Raw genomic sequence first — 20,566 nt, forward strand, 5'->3', positions numbered from 1 at the left:
CGATTGCGGGCGCAATGGTGGCTGCCTGTAATCCCAGCTACTCGGGAGGCTCAGGCAGGATAATCGCTTGAACCTGGGAGGTGGAGGTTGCAGTAAGCTGAGATCGCGCCACTGCACTCTAGCCTGGGTTACAGAGCAAGACTCTGTCTCAAAAAAAAAAAAAAGCTCAATAAATTTTGCTAATAAAACAAGTAATTTTCTAAAAAATCTAGTAACAGTCTTGGTTTTTTTTTTTTTTTGTCTGAGACAGAGCCTTGCTCTGTTGCCAGGCTGGAGTGCAGTGCTGTGACCTCAGCTCACTGCAACCTCCACCTCCCAGGTTCAAGCGATTCTCCTGCCTCAGCCTCCTGAGCAGCTGGGACTACAGACATGCACCACCACGCCCAGCTAATTTTCGTATTTTTAGTAGAGACGGGGTTTCATCATGTTGGCCAGGATGATCTTTGGCTCTTGACCTTGTGATCTGCCCACCTCGGCCTCCCAGAGTGCTGGGATTACAGACATAAGCCACTGCGCCCAGGCAATAACAGTCTAGTATTAAGTGATGTGTTGAAACCTATTATCTTCTGTGTCTTGGCAATTATATTCTCCAACAAGAAAGAGTTCTTAATGGAATAAAAGAGGCTTCTGATTATTATTTTAGTTGACTCACCTTAAAAAAGGATTGTTCACGGCCGGGCGCGGTGGCTCAAGCCTGTAATCCCAGCACTTTGGGAGGCCGAGACGGGTGGATCACGAGGTCAGGAGATCGAGACCATCCTGGCTAACACGGTCAAACCCCGTCTCTACTAAAAAAATACAAAAAATTAGCCGGGCGATGTGGCGGGCGCCTGTAGTCCCAGCTACTCAGGAGGCTGAGGCGAGAGAATGGTGTAAACCCGGGAGGTGGAGCTTGCAGTGAGCTGAGATCCGGCCACTGCACTCCAGCCTGGGCGACAGAGCGAGACTCCGTCTCAAAAAAAAAAAAAAAGAAAAGAAAAGGATTGTTCACTTTGGGAGGCTGAGGCAGGAGGATTGCTTGAGTCCAGGAGTTAGAGACCAGCTGGGATAATGTAGTGACACCTTAACTCTACTAAAAAAAAAAAATAGCCAGGCATGGTGGTGCATACCTGTAGTCCCAGCTACTTGGAGGCTGAGGTAGGAGGATCACTTGAAACCAGGAGTTTAAGGTTGCAGTGAGCATTTTTTATTTGTTTGTTTTTTGGGTATTTGTTTGTTTTTTGAGATAGAGTCTTGCTCTGTGGCCCAGGCTTGAGTGCAGTGGTGCAATCTTGGCTCGCTGCAACCTCTGCCTCCCAGGTTCAAGCAATTCGTCTGCCTCAGCCTCCCAAGTAGCTGGGATTACAGGCACCCGCCACCACACCCAGCTAATTTTTATATTTTTGATAGAGACAGGGTTTTACCATGTTGTCCAGGCTGACCTCGAACTCCTGACCTCAGGTGATCCCCCCGCCTCAGCCTCCCAAAGTGCTGGGCTTACAGGAGTGAGCCACTGTGCCCAGCCACAGTGAGCTTGGATCACACCACTGCACTGCAGCCTGGGCAACAGAGCAAGATCCTGTCTCAAAACAAAATAAAATAATTGTAATGTAGGTTTTGGTAACCACACATGTCTTTTCCTCTTCAGAATGGAGATCTCCTCTCATCAGTCTCACCTCCTGCAGCAACTGAACGAGCAGCGCAGGCAAGATGTATTTTGTGACTGCAGTATTCTAGTTGAAGGGAAGGTCTTCAAAGCACATCGAAATGTATTATTTGCTAGTAGCGGCTACTTTAAAATGCTTCTTTCTCAGAATTCAAAGGAGACAAGTCAGCCAACCACAGCTACATTTCAGGCTTTCTCCCCTGACACTTTTACAGTTATCTTGGACTTCGTATATTCTGGCAAACTGTCTCTTACTGGTCAGAATGTTATAGAAGTGATGTCGGCTGCTAGCTTCCTTCAGATGACTGATGTCATAAGTGTATGTAAGACTTTTATTAAATCTTCCTTAGACATTAGTGAGAAAGAAAAAGATCGCTATTTCAGTCTCTCAGATAAAGATGCCAATTCTAATGGTGTAGAACGTTCCTCTTTTTATAGTGGTGGCTGGCAAGAAGGAAGCAGTTCTCCACGTTCTCACCTAAGCCCAGAGCAAGGAACAGGTATAATAAGTGGAAAATCTTGGAATAAGTATAATTTTCATCCAGCCTCCCAGAAGAATACTCAACAACCCTTGGCCAAGCATGAACCAAGGAAAGAGTCCATTAAAAAGACCAAACATATGAGATTGTCACAGCCTTCTGAAGTTACTCATTATAAGTCAAGCAAACGAGAAGCACGAACATCTGATTCTTCCAGCCATGTTTCCCAGTCTGAAGAACAAGCACAAATTGATGCTGAAATGGACTCTCCTCCTGTTGGCTATCAGTACGGTCAAGGATCTGATGTCACATCCAAAAGTTTTCCAGGTACCCAAGAAGGGCATAAGTCCCCTCATCCAGGTTCCAAAGTGCTATATAAATCGGTCTTCTCTCAAAACACCCTTAGTTTCAGGTGCTCTAAGCAGTTGAAGCAAGTGATTTTTTTCAAAAGTTCTATTTCTGTAATGAAATTTATTTAGTAAGGACAGGCGTGGTGGCTCACGCTTGTGATTCCAGCAGTTTGGGAGGCTGAGGTGGGCAGATCACCTGAGGTCAGGAGTTCAAGACCAGCCTGGTCGACATGGCAAAACTCCGTCTCTACTAAAAGTACAAAAAAATTAGCGGGGCATGGTGGTATGTGTCTATAATCCCAGCTATTCAGGAGGCTGAGGCAGGAGAATCACCTGAACCCAGGAGGCGGACGTTGCAGGGAGCTGAGATTGCGCCACTGCACTCCAGCCTGGGTGACAGAGCGGGAGTCCTTCTCAAAAAACAAAAAAAATTAGCCAGGCATAGTGGTGCACACTTGTAGTCTCAGCTACTCAGGAGGCTGAGGCAGGAGAATCACCTGAGCCTGGGAGGCAGAGGTTGCAGTGAGCTGGGATTGCGCCACTGCACTCCATCCTGGGCAATAGAACGAGACTCTGTCTCAAAAAAAAAAAAAAAAAAAATGAAGAAATTTGTTTCATAAAACGTGGATTTAAATTTTTTCAAAATAATATTGAATAAATATAATGACAGTCAAAATAATAAGAGTACTAAGGGTCAAAATCCATGATTTTTCAAACCTGTATCTGTGGGTGGTTAAATTACTCTTAAATGTTTAAAGCTCTTTTCTAAATAGTTCATTCTCTAAGACACATATTTTCACTTTTAAATAGTCTTTTTTTTCTGTGTATTTACTCAGAGGAATATTTAGCTTATTAAGATACAAACACAGGTTGGGTGCGGTGGCTCACGCCTGTAATCCCAGCACTTTGGGAGGATGAGGCAGGCGGATCACAAAATCAGGAGTTCAAGACCAGCCTCGCCAATATGGTGAAACCCTGTCTCTACTAAAAATACAAAGTAAATAAGCCGGGCGTGGCACACGCCTATAATCCCAGCTACTCAGGAGGCTGAGGCAGGAAAATTGCTTGAACCCAGGAGGTGGAGGTTGTGGTAAGCCGAGATCACGCCACTGTACTCCAGCCTGGGTGACAGAGGGAGATTCCATCTCAAAAAAAAAAAAAAGATACAAATACGTTGCTTTTTTTTTTTTCTTTTTTGAGATGGAATTTTGTTCTTGTTGCCCATGCTGGAGTGCAATGCGCAATCTCGGCTCACTGCAACTTCCGCCTCCCGGGTTCAAGCAATTCTCCTGCCTCAGCCTCCAGAGTAGCTGGGATTACAGGTATCTGCCACCATGCCCAGCTAATTTTTTGTATTTTTAGTAGAGACAGGGTTTCTGCATGTTTCCCAGGCTGGTCTTGAACTCCTGACCTCAGGTGATCTGGCCTCCTCGGCCTCTCAAAGTGCTGGGATTACAGTCATGAGCTGCTGCGCCCAACACATCATTTTTTTTTTTTTAAGGAATGCCTGTAGTCCTAGCTACTGGGGAGGCTAAGGCAGAGCATCACTTGAGCCCAGGAGTTAAAAGACCAGCAGAGGAAACATAGAGCCCATCTCCCACCCAAAAAAGAACACCTCACATACAACCCATGACACTGATTCTGTAAGTCTACCGTGGACCAATGTATAACATGAGACATCTCATTTTCATGATAATAGTAAAATGCAGAAAGATCATGTAAATTGACAGTTTCAGAATAATCCTCCCTCACTCTGGAAGTAGAGAATAGGGATAAGAAATGCATATCATACAATTTTCCCCCCAATTAATCAGTTAACAAATTTGCTTAATAGTTTCCATGTAAATTTAAAGGAAAATTATATTAAAATGAAACTCCTCAAGGTTGTAAGATACAGATTACATATTTATTTTATTTTATTTTATTTTGCTATTTTGTAGAGATGGTGGGTCTCATTATATTTCCCAGGCTGGTCTTGAACTCCTGGCCTAAAATTATCCTCCCACCTCATTCTCCCAAAGTGCTGGGATTACAGGAATGAGCCACTATGTCCAGCCTGATTTTTATTTTAGAGAAGTTTCAAACATATACAAAAGTAAAAAGAGAATGGTATAATTAACCTCCATGCATCCATGACCTAGTCCCACAACCTCCAACTCATGGCCTGTCTCATGTCTGTATCCTTATCCCTAACCCACTCCTTTTATTACTTTTAAACCAATCTCAGACATCATATGTTTTCACTTGTAAATCATTCAGAATGTGTCCTTAAAATAGTATAGAAAAAAACTACAATACTATTGTCATACCTAAATTGAACAATAATTTTTTTTTTTTTTGAGACAGGGTCTCACACTGTTGCCTAGACTGGAGTGCAGTGGCACAATCTTGGCTCACTGCAACTTTCACCTCCCGGGTTCAAGCGATTCTACCACCTCAGCCTCCCAAATCGCTGGGATTACAGGCATGCGCCACCACACCTGGCTAATTTTTTTATTTTTGGTAGAGATGGGGTTTTACCATGTTGGCCAAGCGGGTCTCAAGCCCCTGACCTCAAGTGATTTTCCTCCAAGAAAAAAGCTTAAATATTAAATACTTTTACTTTGAAATTGTGTACAGTTTTAAAATATAGTACTGTTTTACATTTAAAATCTAATGACCCTACTGCATTAAATTAAAAAAAAAAAAACATGGCGGGCCGGGCGCAGTGGCTTACGCCTGTAATCCCAGTACTTTGGGAGGTAGAGGCGGGCGGATCACGAGGTCAGGAGTTCGAGACCAGCCTGACCAACATGGTGAAACTCTGTCTCTACTAAAAACACAAAAATTAGCTAGTCGTTCTGGTGCGTGTCTATAATCCCAGCTACTCAAGAGACTGAGGCAAGAGAATTGCTTGAACCCAGGAGGCAGAGGTTGCAGTGAGTGGAGATTGCGTCTTGCACTCCAGCCTGGGCGACAGAGTGAAACTCCATCCCCAAAAAAAAAAAAAAAAAAAAAAAGCATGGCAGTCTGTATCAGTCTGAATTTACTCAACTTGCTTTTTTTATTTTTTATTTTTTTATTTTTTTAGACGGAGTCTCGCTCTGTCGCCCAGGCTGGAGTGCAGTGGCGCCATCTCAGCTCACTGCAAGTTCCACCTCCTGGGTTCACACCATTCTCCTGCCTCAGCCTCCCTAGTAGGTGGGACTACAGGCGCCTGCCACCATGCCCGGCAAATTTTTTGTATTTTTTAGCAGAGACGGGGTTTCACTGTGTTAGCCAGGATGGTCTCAATCTCCTGATCTCATGATCTGCCCGTGTTGGCCTCCCAAAGTGCTGGGATTACAGGAGTGAGCCACCATGCTCAGCCGAATTTACCCAACTTTCTAAATATATCAAATACTGAAGTTAAAGTTCTATACTTAGAATTACATTGACAATCTAGTCTTAATAAAATTTCTTTCATCTGTTATTTTTTGGGCTCACCAACTCTTTGTGCATTCTTTTTATTTCATAATTTTTTTAAGTTTATTTTTTTCTTTCTTATTTCCAGTGGGGTTGGATTGGATTCTTTCTGTTATTAGAATTGTTGTTATGAACTTTGCAATGATTTAATCAAAGCATCTCTTGACAGATGATCTGCCCCGGATGCGATTCAAGTGCCCGTACTGCACACATGTGGTGAAGCGGAAGGCAGACCTAAAGCGCCACCTTCGCTGTCATACAGGAGAAAGGCCCTATCCATGTCAAGCCTGCGGAAAAAGATTTAGCAGACTAGACCATCTAAGTAGCCATTTTCGAACAGTATGTATGATTTTTTTTCATCGTTTTACTAATTCTTTTTTGTTTTCTTTGTTTGTTTGTTTGTTTTGAGATGGAGTCTCGCTCTGTCGGCCAAGCTAGAGTGTAGTGGCGCGATCTCGGCTCACTGCAACCTCTGCCCTCTGGGTTCACGCCATTCTTCTGCCTCAGCTTCCCTAGTAGCTGGGACTACAGGTGCCCGCCACCACACCCAGCTAATTTCTTTCTTTCTTTTTTTTTTTGTATTTTTAGTAGGGACAGGGTTTCATTGTGTTAGCTAAGATGGAGTTTTTGTTTTCTTGAGATGGAGTTTCACTCGTTGCCCAGGCAACAATCTCAGCTCACTGCAACCTCTGCCTCCAATTCTCAAGCAATTCTCCCGCCTCAGCCTCTTGAGTAGTTGGGATTACAGGGGTGTGCCACCACGCCTGGCTAATTTTTGTATTTTTAGTAGAGATGGGGTTTCACTACATTGGCCTGGCTGGTCTCGAACACCTGACCTCAGGTGATTCACCTGTTTTAGCCTCCCAAAAGTGCTGGGATTACAGGCATGAGCCACCACGCTCGGCCTTGTTTTGTTTTGTTTTGTTTTTTTGAGACAGGGTCTCTCTCTATTGCCCAGGCTGGAGTGCAGTGGCACCATCTCAGCTCACTGCAGCCACAACTTCTCGGCCTCAAATTATCCTTCCTCCTCAGCCTCCTGAGTAGCTGGGACTACAGGCCTGCACCAACACACCGGGCTAATTTTTGTATTTTTGTATTTTTTGTAGAGATGGGATTTCATCATGTTGCCCAGGCTGGTCTTAAACTCCTGGGGTCAAGTGATCCACCTGCCTCGGCCTCCCAAAATGCTAGGGTTACAGGCATGAGCCATTGCACCTGACCCATCATTTTACTTCTTAAGAAATATGTACATTTGGCCAGGCGCAGTGGCTCACACCAGTAATCCCAGCACTTTGGGAGGCCAAGGCGGGCAGATGGCACTCCAGCCTGGATGACACAGTGAGACTCTGTGTAAAAAAAAAAAAAAAATGCGCATTTATGGGCTTTAGGATCACCTCATTTGCTGAGGGAAATATTTTCACACAACTCTACCATATTTAAAATTCCTCCAACTTAGTGTTTTTACTTTGCACATAAAGCATAATTATATATATTGATTTTTATTGTCCTTTTAGACCTTGAAGTGGGGTATATTCTTTTCATGGTAATTTTATATTTCCATTTTAATTCACTTAGTCTAACATGCTTTTAAATACCGGTCTGTTCAGAGCCAAAGATAATGTAAACTGTATAAATGTTTTAAGTGTCTAGGTCAGAATCACCACTGCAGATACTCAGCATCTACCAGTGATTACTGAATCCTTGTCTGGAAGGATCTCAGTCTAGTTGCTGCTGTCCAACCAAAGAGGGTCTTCACTACACCTGCTTTCTTTCTTTCTTTTTTTTTTTTGGAGACAGAGTCTTGCTCTGTTGCCCAGGCTGGAATGTAATGGCGTGATCTTGGCCCACTGCAACCTCTGCCTCCCAGGTTCAAGCAATTCTCCTGCCTCAGCCTCCCAAGTAGCTGGGACTACAGGTGCCCCCCTAGTTTTTGTATTTTTAGTAGAGATGGGGTTTCACCATGTTGGCCAGGCTGGTCTTGAATTCCTGACCTCGACTGATCCATCCACCTCGGCCTCCCAAAGTACTGGGATTACAGGCGGAGCCACCACACCTGCTGGTCTTATATTTTTAGATATCAGATGGTCTCAGGAATTTGTATTGGTTTATTATGTCTGGATCCACAATTATTATTCTTTTTGATACTCAAATTTTCAGTTTTATCCAGTGAACAGTCTCTACCTTGACACTGGCTCTTGTCTCCTTTTGTCACAACTCCATTAAATTTTGAAAGTGTCCTTGTTCTCTGACTCCAAAAGAGGCCAAGACTCACTTTGTACTTTCCCTACGACAGAGCTGGAACCAGCCATTTCTCAATCCATTTCCTTTAATGGAAAGTGAAATTAGAGCTCAAAGTGTGGGCAGTCATTGTTATGGAGGTGTCATTTCTTTTACACTATTTCAGTGGATAGAGTTAGAAGATATATATTTTGGAGGGATGGACATGAATCTGTATCAGAGCTTGTAACAAAAACAATACCACATTTGATACTCATAGTTTTTTGTTTTGTTTTGATTTTGAGAGAGAGTCTCGCTCTGTCATCCAGGCTGGAGTGCAGTGGCATGATCTCGGCTCACCACAACCTCCACCTGCTGGGTTCAAGAGATTCTCCTGCCTTGGCCTCCCGAGTAGCTGGGATTACAAGCACACGCCACCATACCCAGCTACTTTTTTTTTTTATTTTTAGTAGAGACAGTGTTTTACCATGTTGGCCAGGCTGGTCTTGAACTCCTGGCCTCAAGTGATCCACCCACCTCCACCTCCCAAAGTGCTGGGATTACAGGTGTGAGCCACCACACCCAATCTAGTACACATAATATTACTATCTCAGGAGAAATCAGGATTCATTCAAATTGTGTACTTTCAGTGTTTACTGATTAATATGTCAACAGTTATGCACAGGATAATAACTGTACTAGTGGTAGTTACATACGTTTTCCTACGTATTTTACCAGACTATATTAGCTTGCTTGGATTTTTTTTTTTTTGAGATGGAGTCTCACTCTGTCATCTAAGCTGAAGTACAGTGGCGCGATCTCAGCTTACTGCAACCTCTGCCTCCCAGGCTCAAGTGATTCTCCTTCCTCAGCCTCCTGCATAGCTGGGATTACAGACATGTGCCACCATGCCCAGCTAATTTTTGTATTTTTTTTTTTTAAAGATGGAGTTTTACCATGTTGGCCAGGCTGGTCTCGAACTCCTGACCTCAAGTGATCCAACCACCTTGGACTCCCAAGTGCTGGGATTACAGGTGTGGACCACCGTGTCCAGCTTCTTAGATATTTTTACTGTGTTTGGTGGCCTACTTCTACACTGTCCTGATTTATTTATTATTTATTTATTTTTGAGATGGAGTCTTGCTCTGTCGCCCAGGCTGGAGCGCAGTGGTGCGATCTCAGCTCACTGCAAGTTCCACCTCCCGGGTTAAGGCCATTCTCCTGCCTCAGCCTCCCGAGTAGCTGGTACTACAGGCACCCGCCACCAGGCCTGGCTAATTGTTTTTTTTTTTGTATTTTTAGTAGAGACGGGGTTTCACCGTGTTAGCCAGGATGGTCTCGATCTCTTGACCTCAAGCGACCCGCCCGCCTCGGCCTCCCAAAGTGCTGGGATTACAGGCGTGAGCCACCGTGCCCGGCCTATACAATTAATTTTTATGATTTTTAGATTAGAACCCATAATCTACTGTTCTGACAGCTGTTGAACAAAGTTGTTTATTACTAATTATAATACCTAATTATTCCTCAACTACAACTGTTTACCAAAGCATTTCACACGTTAACTCATTTGGTCCTCATGTTAGCCCTGTGAGTGGTATTCCCATTAGCCATAGGAAGCAAGCAAAGATAATACTAGTCTGATACGTAGAAGCAGCACCATAGTAGTTGTTTATGACAAGTGTCCAGTAGAATTAGTCAGGTTTCTCATCTGTCTGGGTGGTGCCCATATCTTACCAGTTAAATATTTTAACTGTCACCCTAAAGCAGGTTTATATAATGTTTTAAATTACTTGCTCCAAGATACATGGTTAGTAAGTGATGAAGATAGTAAATGACGAGAACCCCAAGCCTTCCAATCCCTGTGTGGTCCTCTCTCCACCAGATCTTTTATTAATAAAAATGGCAAGTACTCCTTCTATCTAAAATATTGATACATTTAAATTTTTACAATATTTATCTTTCTCTAGTAAAATAACAAAAAATTAATACACAAAACAAGAGAGATTCCACCCCCACCACCACCTCAAATTAAGATATGTTCAGACTGGACAATATAGCAAGACCCTTTCTCTACAAAATTTTTTTTTGTTTTAACTAGCCAGGTGTGGTGGCATGCATCTGTAATCCCAGCTCCTTGGTAGGTTGGGATGGGAGGATTGCTTGAGCCTGGGAGGTTGAGGCTGCAGTGAGCAGTGGTCACCACTACACCCCAGCCTGGGTGACAGAGGGAGACCCTATCTTAAAAATAAAAAGTATGCTGGACACAGTGGCTCACGCCTATAATCCCAGCACTGTGGGCATCCGAGGCAGACAGATGACAAGATCAGGAGTTCAAGACCAGCCTGACCAACAGCCAGACCAAGACCAGCCTGACCAACATGACCTATCTCTACTAAAAATACAAAAATTAGCTGGGCATGGTGGCGTGTGCCTGTAATACCAGCTACTCAGGAGGCTGAAGCAAGAGAATTGCTTGAACCCGGGAGGCGGAAGTTGTAGTGAGCTGACATTGCACCACTGCACTCCAGCCTGGGCAACAGAGTGAGACTCTGTCTCAAAAATAAATAAATAAATAAATAATAAAAATAAATAAATAAATAAATAAATAAGTGCATGGTGCATGTAAGTGTTTGCAATTATTATTATCATAGGAAGTATCCTGTTGTTAGCTCAGATACCCAAATGCTATTGGATTAAGGGATAAGTGAAATTATTATGTAATATTAATAATAAAAAACATGATAGCCACTATTTAGAGAAAGCTGATGTTTAATATTTCTGTGACATCAATTTGCCACTAAAACCCTTGATCTTTTTCTAATAATAGATGTTAATTTGAGTTTAATGCATGGCTTTGAACATCTTAAGTTTATGAACTGGTACCTAAAATATCAAACTGTCCTGCTTTTGAAAAATCACTTTTATCACTATTTAAATCTCTACACAGATTCACCAGGCATGTAAACTCATCTGCAGAAAATGTAAACGTCATGTGACAGATCTAACAGGGCAAGTGGTACAGGAGGGAACCAGGCGCTACAGACTGTGTAATGAGTGTCTTGCAGAATTTGGCATAGACAGCCTCCCCATTGACTTGGAAGCTGAACAACATCTTATGTCCCCATCAGATGGAGATAAGGATTCCAGATGGCACTTGAGTGAAGATGAGAATAGATCCTATGTGGAGATTGTAGAAGATGGGTCTGCTGATCTGGTCATCCAACAGGTTGATGATAGTGAAGAAGAAGAAGAAAAAGAAATTAAGCCCAACATTAGGTAGCTGTAATGTGAACCAACAGAGCTGGCATGTCTGCAATTTACATTGACTTCCTGTATCTCTCTCTTTCTGTGGTCGGAGTCTAGTTAACAAATTTATCATACTGACTTTAAAGAAATGATCTGATATAACTTGCATGCTTTCTGAACAGGCCATTGTATCCATTCTGAACTTTGTTGCCCTAAAATGTGTTGCTGCACTGAAAAGAAAGAACTAGCTTGAGTTGGCATGATGGATGAACAATTATCCTCTTACTTTCATTACAATCCTCTTACTTTATTACAGAGATACCCTTTTTCTTTTAATATTGGAAGATCTACTTAGCAAACTTTTTTCAAAGAAAATACTTTAAATAAATTCGTCACATCCAAACTTTAAGATAATTTCAAGGTGTTTCAAAAACACATATACAACCAATGTTTAATTTCACAGGAAACCAGTTAAGAGCACATTTAAGGATCTGGCAACCCACCTGACTAGACAAATTAGTCTTTGTATTAACTTGAGATCTGAAACAATCTGTCATTACTCTGATATCCTGAACGTTTAAGGATTATGGAAGAAGACTAAAATGTTTGAAATCATTCATATTTGACATTTTTATCATTAGGTTAAAAGTACTCTCAGTATTGTTAAAAACAAAACAAACAAACAACAAAAAAAATGAAAGTAGAGGCTGACCAAAGATTAAATGCAGATATTTTCTTAAAGCAGGAAACTAATGTTGCCTAAAAGTCAAGGCAGTTTGTGAAGACGATCTGTCAATATGGTTATCCATCTCTCTAAAGAAAAACAGGCCAGGCGCGGTGGCTCACGCCTATAATCCCAATACTTTGAGAGGCCAAGGCAGGCGTATCACCTGAGGTCAGGAGTTTAAAACCAGCCTGGCCAACATGGTGAAACCTCATCTCTACTAAAAAATACAAAATTAGCCGGGCATGGTGGCGCATGCCTATAATCCCAGCTACTCGGGAGGCTGAGGCAGGAGAATTGCTTGAACCTGGGAGGCAGAGGTTGCAGTGAGCCAAGATCATACCATTGCATTCCAGCCTGGGCAACAAGAGAGAAACCCCCTCCCCCCAAAAAAAAGGAAAATAAACTAGGAGGTTCTTACCATATTTGAGTGATTTCTAATATTATGTAGTGCTATATTACTTATACAGTACTCTCTCACATATTTTCTCAATCAGTGAGGTGGATACTATCTCCGATTTACAAATGAGGAAATTAAGATCAGAAAGTTTGAGAGAGAAAGCTGATGACTGGACAGGGTCTGATTTTAAACAATCCTCTTTCAACATTCTCTCCCTGTATGTCTCCTGAAATGGCAAAGAATAGAAGTCAAACCTTACCAGTTGGCAGTAATTATAAAAATAAGCCAATCAGAATTAGAAAGTATGAAAGGAGGAATTGAATCATTTTCAACAACATATAATATCTTGATCTAGAGATTTTCAAATAGTGCTAAGTAATGTCCCTACAGTACCTATTGGTATGTTTTTATGTCAAGTTATTTATATGTAAATTTAAAATATAAAACTATTTGAACAAATTATTTACTTAAGTACGTTGAACATTTTTGCTTCTCTTGTTTCTATGATATTTTCAAGACAAATTTTCTCCTAATATACAAAGTTTAAACTTCTCCCCTTTGGGCTGGGCACGGTGGCTCACACCTGTAATCCCAGCACTTTGGGAGGCTGAGGCGGGTGGATCTCCTGAGGTTGGGAGTTTGAGACCAGGCTGACCAACACAGAGAAACCCCATCTCTACTAAAAATACAAAATTAGTCTGACGTGGTGGTGCATGCCTGTAATCCCAGCTACTCGGAAGGCTGAGGCAGGAGAATCACTTGAACCCAGGAGGCAGAGGTTGCGGTGGACTGAGATTGTGCCGTTGCACTCCAGCCTGGGCAGCAAGCGTGAAACTCTGTCACAAAAAACAAAAAACAGAAAACAAAAAACCCAAAAAACTTCTCCCCTGCCTAAATTATGAAACATTCCAAAATTACAGTTAAATTAGAGAAGCATTGTTTTAGTTCTAAAGGTAAAATCTAAATATCTGAAGTAAAGAGCTGAACTTCATAAAGGCCTCTTCTGCAAGTTATCACAGTGAAGCTTGATAGAATTTCATTGTATATGGAGAGGCACCATCTATTTTACTGTATTTTTAAATGCCTTTTTTTTTTTTTTTTTGAGACAGAGTCTCGCTCTGTCGCCCAGGCTGGAGTGCAGTGGCCGGATCTCAGCTCACTGCAAGCTCCGCCGGCCGACTTACGCCATTCTCCTGCCGCGGCCTCCCGAGTAGCTGGGACTACAGGCGCCCGCCACCTCGCCCGGCTAGCTTTTTGTATTTTTTGGTAGAGACGGGGTTTCACCGTGTTAGCCAGGATGGTCTCGATCTCCTGACCTCGTGATCCGCCTGTCTCAGCCTCCCAAAGTGCTGGGATTACAGGCTTGAGCCACCGCGCCCGGCCTTAAATGCCATTTTGAAATTACATACCTCAAAATGATACTTTTTATGTTATTTTCTCTTGTTCCTTCATTAATTATTGTCCTTGATACCGATTTCTAGGCTAAATTGGTTACTTTCTTTTAAAAATTTTAAAAATAGATGAATAACCATTTGTTTCATGGTACTTAATTGAGACTTTTTCAAGATTCCCTTGATGGCACATTTCCAGTTGCTTCAAGACTGGATGATATGCATTGAGTTCTCTGTTCTCCCAACATGGCTGTTCCTAAATCAGGATTCTGGTTTTTTTTTGAGACGGAGTCTCGCTCTGTTGCCCAAGCTGGAGTGCAGTGGCGTGATCTCGGCTCACCTCAACCTCTGCCTCTTGGGTTCAAATGATTCTCCTGCCTCAGCCTCCTGGGTAGCTGGAACTACAGGCACGTGCCACCATGTCAGGCTAATTTTTGTATTTTTAGTAGAGATGGGGTTTCACTATGTTGGCCAGGCTGGTCTCGAACTCCTGACCTCGTGATCCACCCCCCTCAGCCTCCCAAAGTGCTGGGATTACAGGCGTGAGCCACCACGCCCAGCCTAAATCAGGATTCTTAACAATTAAAGTGTATCTGAATGAAGAAGGAAATGTTTGTCATTCTCTAGTCTTACCAGAGTAATACTGACACCTTTTGAAATTAAAACCTGATTCTTTAGTTGTTGGAGCCAATAGGAAAAATGGCTGATTTGAACTTCATTCATATCAATGAAGTAGTGCTTGCATGTGTATACTCTAATGCACTTTAGTCTATGATCTAAATGTCCTTTTATGCTATTATCTTCTGCATGCAAACTTTACATAACATCAGCATGAATATCAGCAACATTCACTGAACACACTGCCACCAGCACTTGTAATTGCCTTTTCAGAAATAATGCTTTCTCATAATTGTTTATAACAAGCATCAAACTATCCCCACAAAACAACGATCAAGTTCACCAAACTAGACAGAGAATCTGTTGTATCATTTTAACATCATAAAAGAACATTTAAGACATGTCTGTAAGTTGTAAATAATGACTCCAGTTATCATATCATATATATCTAAGACATTAGAGACCAGTTATTTTCTAGAGTGAAACTTGTCTATTGATGGTTTGAGAAAATTGAATTCTTTGATTTTTACATGTGGGCAAATGTTACATAGGGGTATAATCTGTTTAAATAAGCTTTATTTATGCCAAGGATTTTTTTTTTTTAAATATCAAGACTTGGTTAGACCACAGTTTGCTCTTGCAGGAATGCCATTTATCAACTTCTGAATGCCCTTCTAACTCTATTACTCTCAAGAGTGTCTGGGTATAGGATGAAGCATCACAAAAAGAAAGCACCACTGCAGTCATGCCTAGTGTCTGGAAGAAACGAAGTGGACTAGATCTGCAGTTTAAAATAATTTTTTAACCTGAGAAACTCTTCAAATGAATTATTTCCTAGAGATGCTCAAATTTAAGGGATGAACTCTAAAATCAGAGCTGCTCTGGTAAAAGCCCCCCACAAACCTTTCCCCAGACACCTCTGCAGAACTCAGGTGCACAACGTTGAAAACCATGGAATTAGACAACTTCTTGAATTCCCTTTGAGCATTGCAGCCTCATTTCGTTACTCCTATTACTCACTGTGCTTATAAGCAGGTAACCATATGGTCTCTTAGGGAAGCAAATCACATCCTTAGCACATGATGTTCTTTCTATGGATATCAGATCTTAAGACTTTTTAAAATTTAGGAACAAATTTTTCAATATTATATTTTCAGTAATGCAATCAAAATAAGCATAGTTACTGTTTTCTTTATGGCTAAGTACTGACTAATGGATGAAAGAAGTTTGGTGCTTCAATTATTTATGAGCTCAGAACTCAATTATTAAGTTATTTTGCCAGGTCATGCCAAGATATATTGAAATTTCCACTCATATTGGTTTTTAAAAAAATTTTTTAGTCCTAAAATTAAATAAGTATGGAAAATCACTAAAAGCAGTGTAGCATAAGATGTGTTTAACTGGGAAGGGCGATAATAATAGATACAGGAGGCCGGGTGCGGTGGCTTATGCCTGTAATCCCAGCACTTTGGGAGGCCAAGGTGGGAGGATCATGAGGTCGGGAGTTAGAGACCAGCCTGGCCAACATGGTGAAACCCCATCTCTACTAAAAATACAAAAAAAAAAAAAAAAAAAAAATCAGCCTGACATGGTGGCGTGCACCTGTAATCCCAGCTACTCTGGAGGCTGAGGCAGGAGAATTGCTTAAACCCAGGAGGCAGAGGTTGCAGTGAGCCAAGATCATGCCACTGCACTCCAGTCTAGGCAACAGAGCAAGACTCTGACTCAAAAAAAAAAAAAAGAAAAATAGGTACAGGAGGACCAAACTTTAGATTATAAACAAAGTTTTATGTTATTTTATATGAGTGTATCAGTATTACTATTTATTGTTTATATAGCATTTTATATTTGCAAAGCGTTTAATTAAATTTTATGTTATTCTTTACATATCTGTGAAATAGGACAGTTATCCCACATAAAAGGTAAATAAATTGAGGCATAGAACAGTAAAAAAACCTAAAGGTCAGGCACGGTGGCTCACACCTGTAATCCCAGCACTTTGGGAGGCCGAGGCAGGTGGATCACTTTAGGTCAAGAGTTGGAGACCAGCCTGGGCAATATTCTGAAACCCCTTCTCTACTAAAAATACAAAAATTAGCCAGGCGTGGTGGCGGGCACCTGTAATCCCAGCTACTCTGGGGGCTGACACAGGAGAATTGCTTGAACTCAGGAGGCGGAGGTTGCAGTGAGCCAAGATCACGCCACTGCACTCCAGGCTGGGTGGCAGAGCAAGACTCCATTAAAAAAAAAAAAAAAAAAAAAAAAGGAACCTAAGACAACCCAGTGAAATGGTGGCCAAAAAAATAGGAAATAGAATGATCACATTTTCTGAATCCTAGACCATGACCATCAGCCTAATTCACTGAGGTATATTATGTATCACTCTATTTTATAGATGTAAATCAAGTGATTGTTTTAAAGCTGACATCATTGTATGTGGATACATTCTATATAGAATAAATGTTATGTAAAGAACGTGACTTTAGTTATCTCACAGGATCCAGAAACCTCTTGGCCGGTGGCACCTCTGCTTGGGTTTTGCTCGTGCCTGCTGGGCTCATTCCACCCATGTGGCCTGGCAGGCTGTGCTCCACTGGTGGTGCCGGCCTGGATCCCATGTCTGCCAAGGGTGAGCCAGGCACGAAGTGATGGGTATGTGAGTGAGCGTGGGGTCCTGCCACTGCACACAACTAGGCGCACTGGCTGCAGTGGGGTGGACAGCTCTTGGTGCTGGCACAGGCACCAGCTCCATGCGAGGCTGCAGTGGGACCAGATGTACCAAAAGCGGCTTCCACTGCGGGCATCAGCATCTGGACAAGGGGAATGCAGTGGTGCCCGAAAGCTCAGAGATGCGAGGAACTGCAGAGCCCCAAAGAGGGTGTTACAGCATGTCACAGCCCTGGCTCAGGGAGCCTCGAGGTCTGGGCTGCCAGAAGGGCTGCAGCTGTTCTCCTTCTTGTCGCCCCCAACGTGGTGAGCAGGGGGCGTGTTTGAGCCCTGCTTGTGTTACAGCTCTTTCAGTCCACCATTCAGTGGGGCCCGAGTTCTTTTCCTGCATCCAAGAAGAATGAGGTACGCAGACAACTGGAGAGTGAGCAAGGCGGAAAGGAGCTTCACTGAGCAACAGAACAGCTCTCAGGAGTCCCGAAGTGGATAGCTCCTTTCCACAAGCAGGTCGACCTGATGAGTGTCCAGATGACCAGCTCTCACCCAAAAGGAGACCTGCAAGCAGGTCCTTTTAAGGAGACTCAAAGTGGGTAGCTCCTTCCCGCAGCTGGTAGTCCTGACAGTCTGGCTGAGTCGGGGGTTTTTATGGACTCAGAAGGGAGGAAGTGCATGCTGCTTGGTCCATGGGTGTCCATGGGCAGCCCAGAAAACACCACAAGTTCGTACCCCAGCCCTGGACTCCACCTGGAACTGCGAGCCCAGCCCCCAGGCTTCAGGCTTGAAAGTGGGATTGAAAGTGGGATTTCACTGGGAACTCACCTTTTTCCACCCACGAACCTATCTGCCTCCTACCATCAACATGCCCTCCATGGTGCCCAGGCTGTTTGTGCCACAGGGCGCCTGCTGGCCCAAACTGAGTCACCCTCATCACCCCCCTGGCTGGCCTCCCTTCCATGCACATGGGTGCCCAAAGTTTACAGGGGGCCAAGGTGGCAGCGGGCTGGCATTGTCAGTGCCACCTCAAGCATGCTAAACCTGGCCAGGTCACGAAAACACCTAGGTTTGGCCACAACTTTGCTCTGCAACACAGCAGGTGCCGGGAGCAGAAAGAGGCCAGGGAATGGGAGCAGGCACTTCTGAGCCTGTGGGGACCGGGAGCTTTCCAAGCCCTGAAGAGTGCAGGGATGCACACGTCTGGAGCCACAGCTGGACGGCTGCAGCTGTGCCCACGAGTGTGGGACTCCAGCCCTTCCAACTCAGTAGGGGCAGGGTTCCTGCCTGTAGCCAGCGCCTGTGGGCTCTGTGGAGCTGTGAGCCTCAGCTGCGTTTTCCCCACTGCAGCTGGCATCGCGGCAGTGGCTGCTACAGATGGGCCACCGATGCCTTTAGTTACAAGAGTTTTAATGATAAAATTTAGGTTATCACAGAAATGGTAGTATATAGCCAGCTGTTTTATGTATTGTGAAGTATAAGTAACATATAATTTTGATACAGGAGTTGCTTAACTATTCCTTTTAATGGACCCATGAATAGGCCAGAAAAATGAATCCACCGAGGATCTATAAATTCATTTTCACTTCAGCCTTCTCCCCACAGAACTGTATTAATGCCACCAAAAAAGTAAAATATTTAAGTGTAATGTTAACAAGTAATAAATCACACACAGCAAGAGAAGCAAAGGGACTCAAAGTCAAAATATTTTGCAATTACTGAAATAGTGTAACACTTTTCCCTACTTTTTTTTTTTTTAAAACCATCAAAATCCATTGCATACTTTATCACCTTTTTTTTTTTTTTTTTGAGACGGAGTCTTGCTCTATCGCCCAGGCTGGAGTGCAGTGGCCGGATCTCAGCTCACTGCAAGCTCCGCCTCCCGGGTTCCCGCCATTCTCCTGCCTCAGCCTCCCGAGTAGCTGGAACTACAGGCGCCCGCCACCTCGCCTGGCTAGCTTTTTGTATTTTTTGGTAGAGACGGGGTTTCACCGTGTTAGCCAGGATGGTCTCGATCTCCTGACCTCGTGATCCACCCGTCTCGGCCTCCCAAAGTGCTGGGATTACAGGCTTGAGCCACCGCACCCGGCCACTTTATCACCTTTAACTAGGAAACCAGAGGCTGGGTAAAGTGGCTTACGCCTGTAAGCCCAGCACTTTGGGAGGCTGAGGTGGACAGATCATTTGAGGCCAAGAGTTCAAGACCAGCCTGGCCAACATGGTAAAACCCCGTCTCTATAAAAAGTACAAAAATTAGCCTGGCGTGGTGCCGCACGCCTGTAATCCCAGCTACTCAGGAGACCAAGGCACAAGAATTGCTTGAACCTGGGAGGTGGAGGCTGCAGCGAGCCGAGATCACGCCACTGCACTCCAGCCTGGATGACAGTGCAAGACTCTGTTTCAAAAAAAAAAAAAAAAAGGGAAACCAGAGACCAGGGAAATGCCCTTTACCTTTACCTTTGCACTTAGCTGGATCATCTGCAAGCATGATTTTATACTTGCCTGCCTTGCTCTTTCAGATTTCCAGATACACAATTCCATTATGCATTGGGAAAATCATTTATTTCCTTGTTGATATTACTTACAGCTACTTATTTTCTTTATTAAAGAGAAACTTCTTTTTATTCAGCCCATAAGGGAGAAAAGGGAGCATTTCTGCCTAGACCAGAGATCCTCAACTTTGATTGCACATTAGAATCACCTGTGGAGCTTTTAAAATGTAGCTGCCTAGACAAATCAGAATCTCTGGCAGGTGGGGCTTGGGTGTGAGTAGTTTTGCAAGTTAGGTTGGCTGGGCATGGTGGCTCATGCCTGTAATCCCAGCACTTTGGGAGGCCAAGGCGAGTGGATCAGGAGGTCAAGAGATCGAGACCATCCCGGCCAATGTGGTGAAACCCCATCTCTACTAAAAATACAAAAATTAGCTGGGTGTGGTGGCGCGAGCCTTTAGTCCCAGCTACTTAGGAGGCTGAGGCAGGAGAATTGCTTGAACCTGGGAGGCAGAGGTTGCAGTGAGCTGAGATCACACCACTGCACTCCTGGTGATAGAACGAGACTCCGTCTCAAAAAAAAAAAAAAAAAAAAAACTAGGCTGGGTACAGTGGCTCATGCCCATAATCCCCACACTTTGGGAGACTGAGGTAGGAGGATTGCTTGAGCTCAGGAGTTTGAGACCAGCCTGGGCAACATAACAAGATGCAGTCTCTGCAAAAAATTGAAAAATTAGGTGGGTGTGGTGGCACATGCCTGTAGTCTCAGCTACTCAGGAGGCTCGGATGGGAGGATCACTTGAGCCTCAGGATCACTGAATGAAGGATGCAGTGAGCTATGATGGTGCCACTGCACTTCAGCCTGGATGATACAGCAAGATCTTGGCTCTAAAAACAAAAATAAA

The 20,566-nt window shown here is 43.4% G+C and overlaps 1 protein-coding gene across 4 annotated transcripts in view; it reads left to right on the top strand.

The window, feature by feature from the left end:
- ZBTB8A (zinc finger and BTB domain containing 8A) overlaps positions 1–12,333 on the top strand; it is a 66,913-nt gene extending 54,580 nt beyond the window's left edge. For 2 of the 4 annotated variants that reach the window (XM_010354133.2, XM_030941796.1), the window contains 3 exons: positions 1,628–2,451; positions 6,088–6,257; positions 11,083–11,785. In XM_010354133.2, the coding sequence (XP_010352435.1) occupies positions 1,629–2,451; positions 6,088–6,257; positions 11,083–11,415 (1,326 nt within the window). In that variant the 5' untranslated portion in view covers position 1,628 and the 3' untranslated portion in view covers positions 11,416–11,785. Of the gene's footprint in view, positions 1–1,627; positions 2,452–6,087; positions 6,258–11,082 lie in introns of all 4 variants that reach the window. The other 2 variants (XM_030941795.1, XM_010354143.2) reach the window with 2 other exon arrangements.
- The last annotated feature ends 8,233 nt before the right edge of the window (positions 12,334–20,566 follow it).

The sequence above is a fragment of the Rhinopithecus roxellana genome, chromosome 12 (assembly GCF_007565055.1).
Source record: "Rhinopithecus roxellana isolate Shanxi Qingling chromosome 12, ASM756505v1, whole genome shotgun sequence".
Taxonomy (NCBI): domain Eukaryota; kingdom Metazoa; phylum Chordata; class Mammalia; order Primates; family Cercopithecidae; genus Rhinopithecus; species Rhinopithecus roxellana.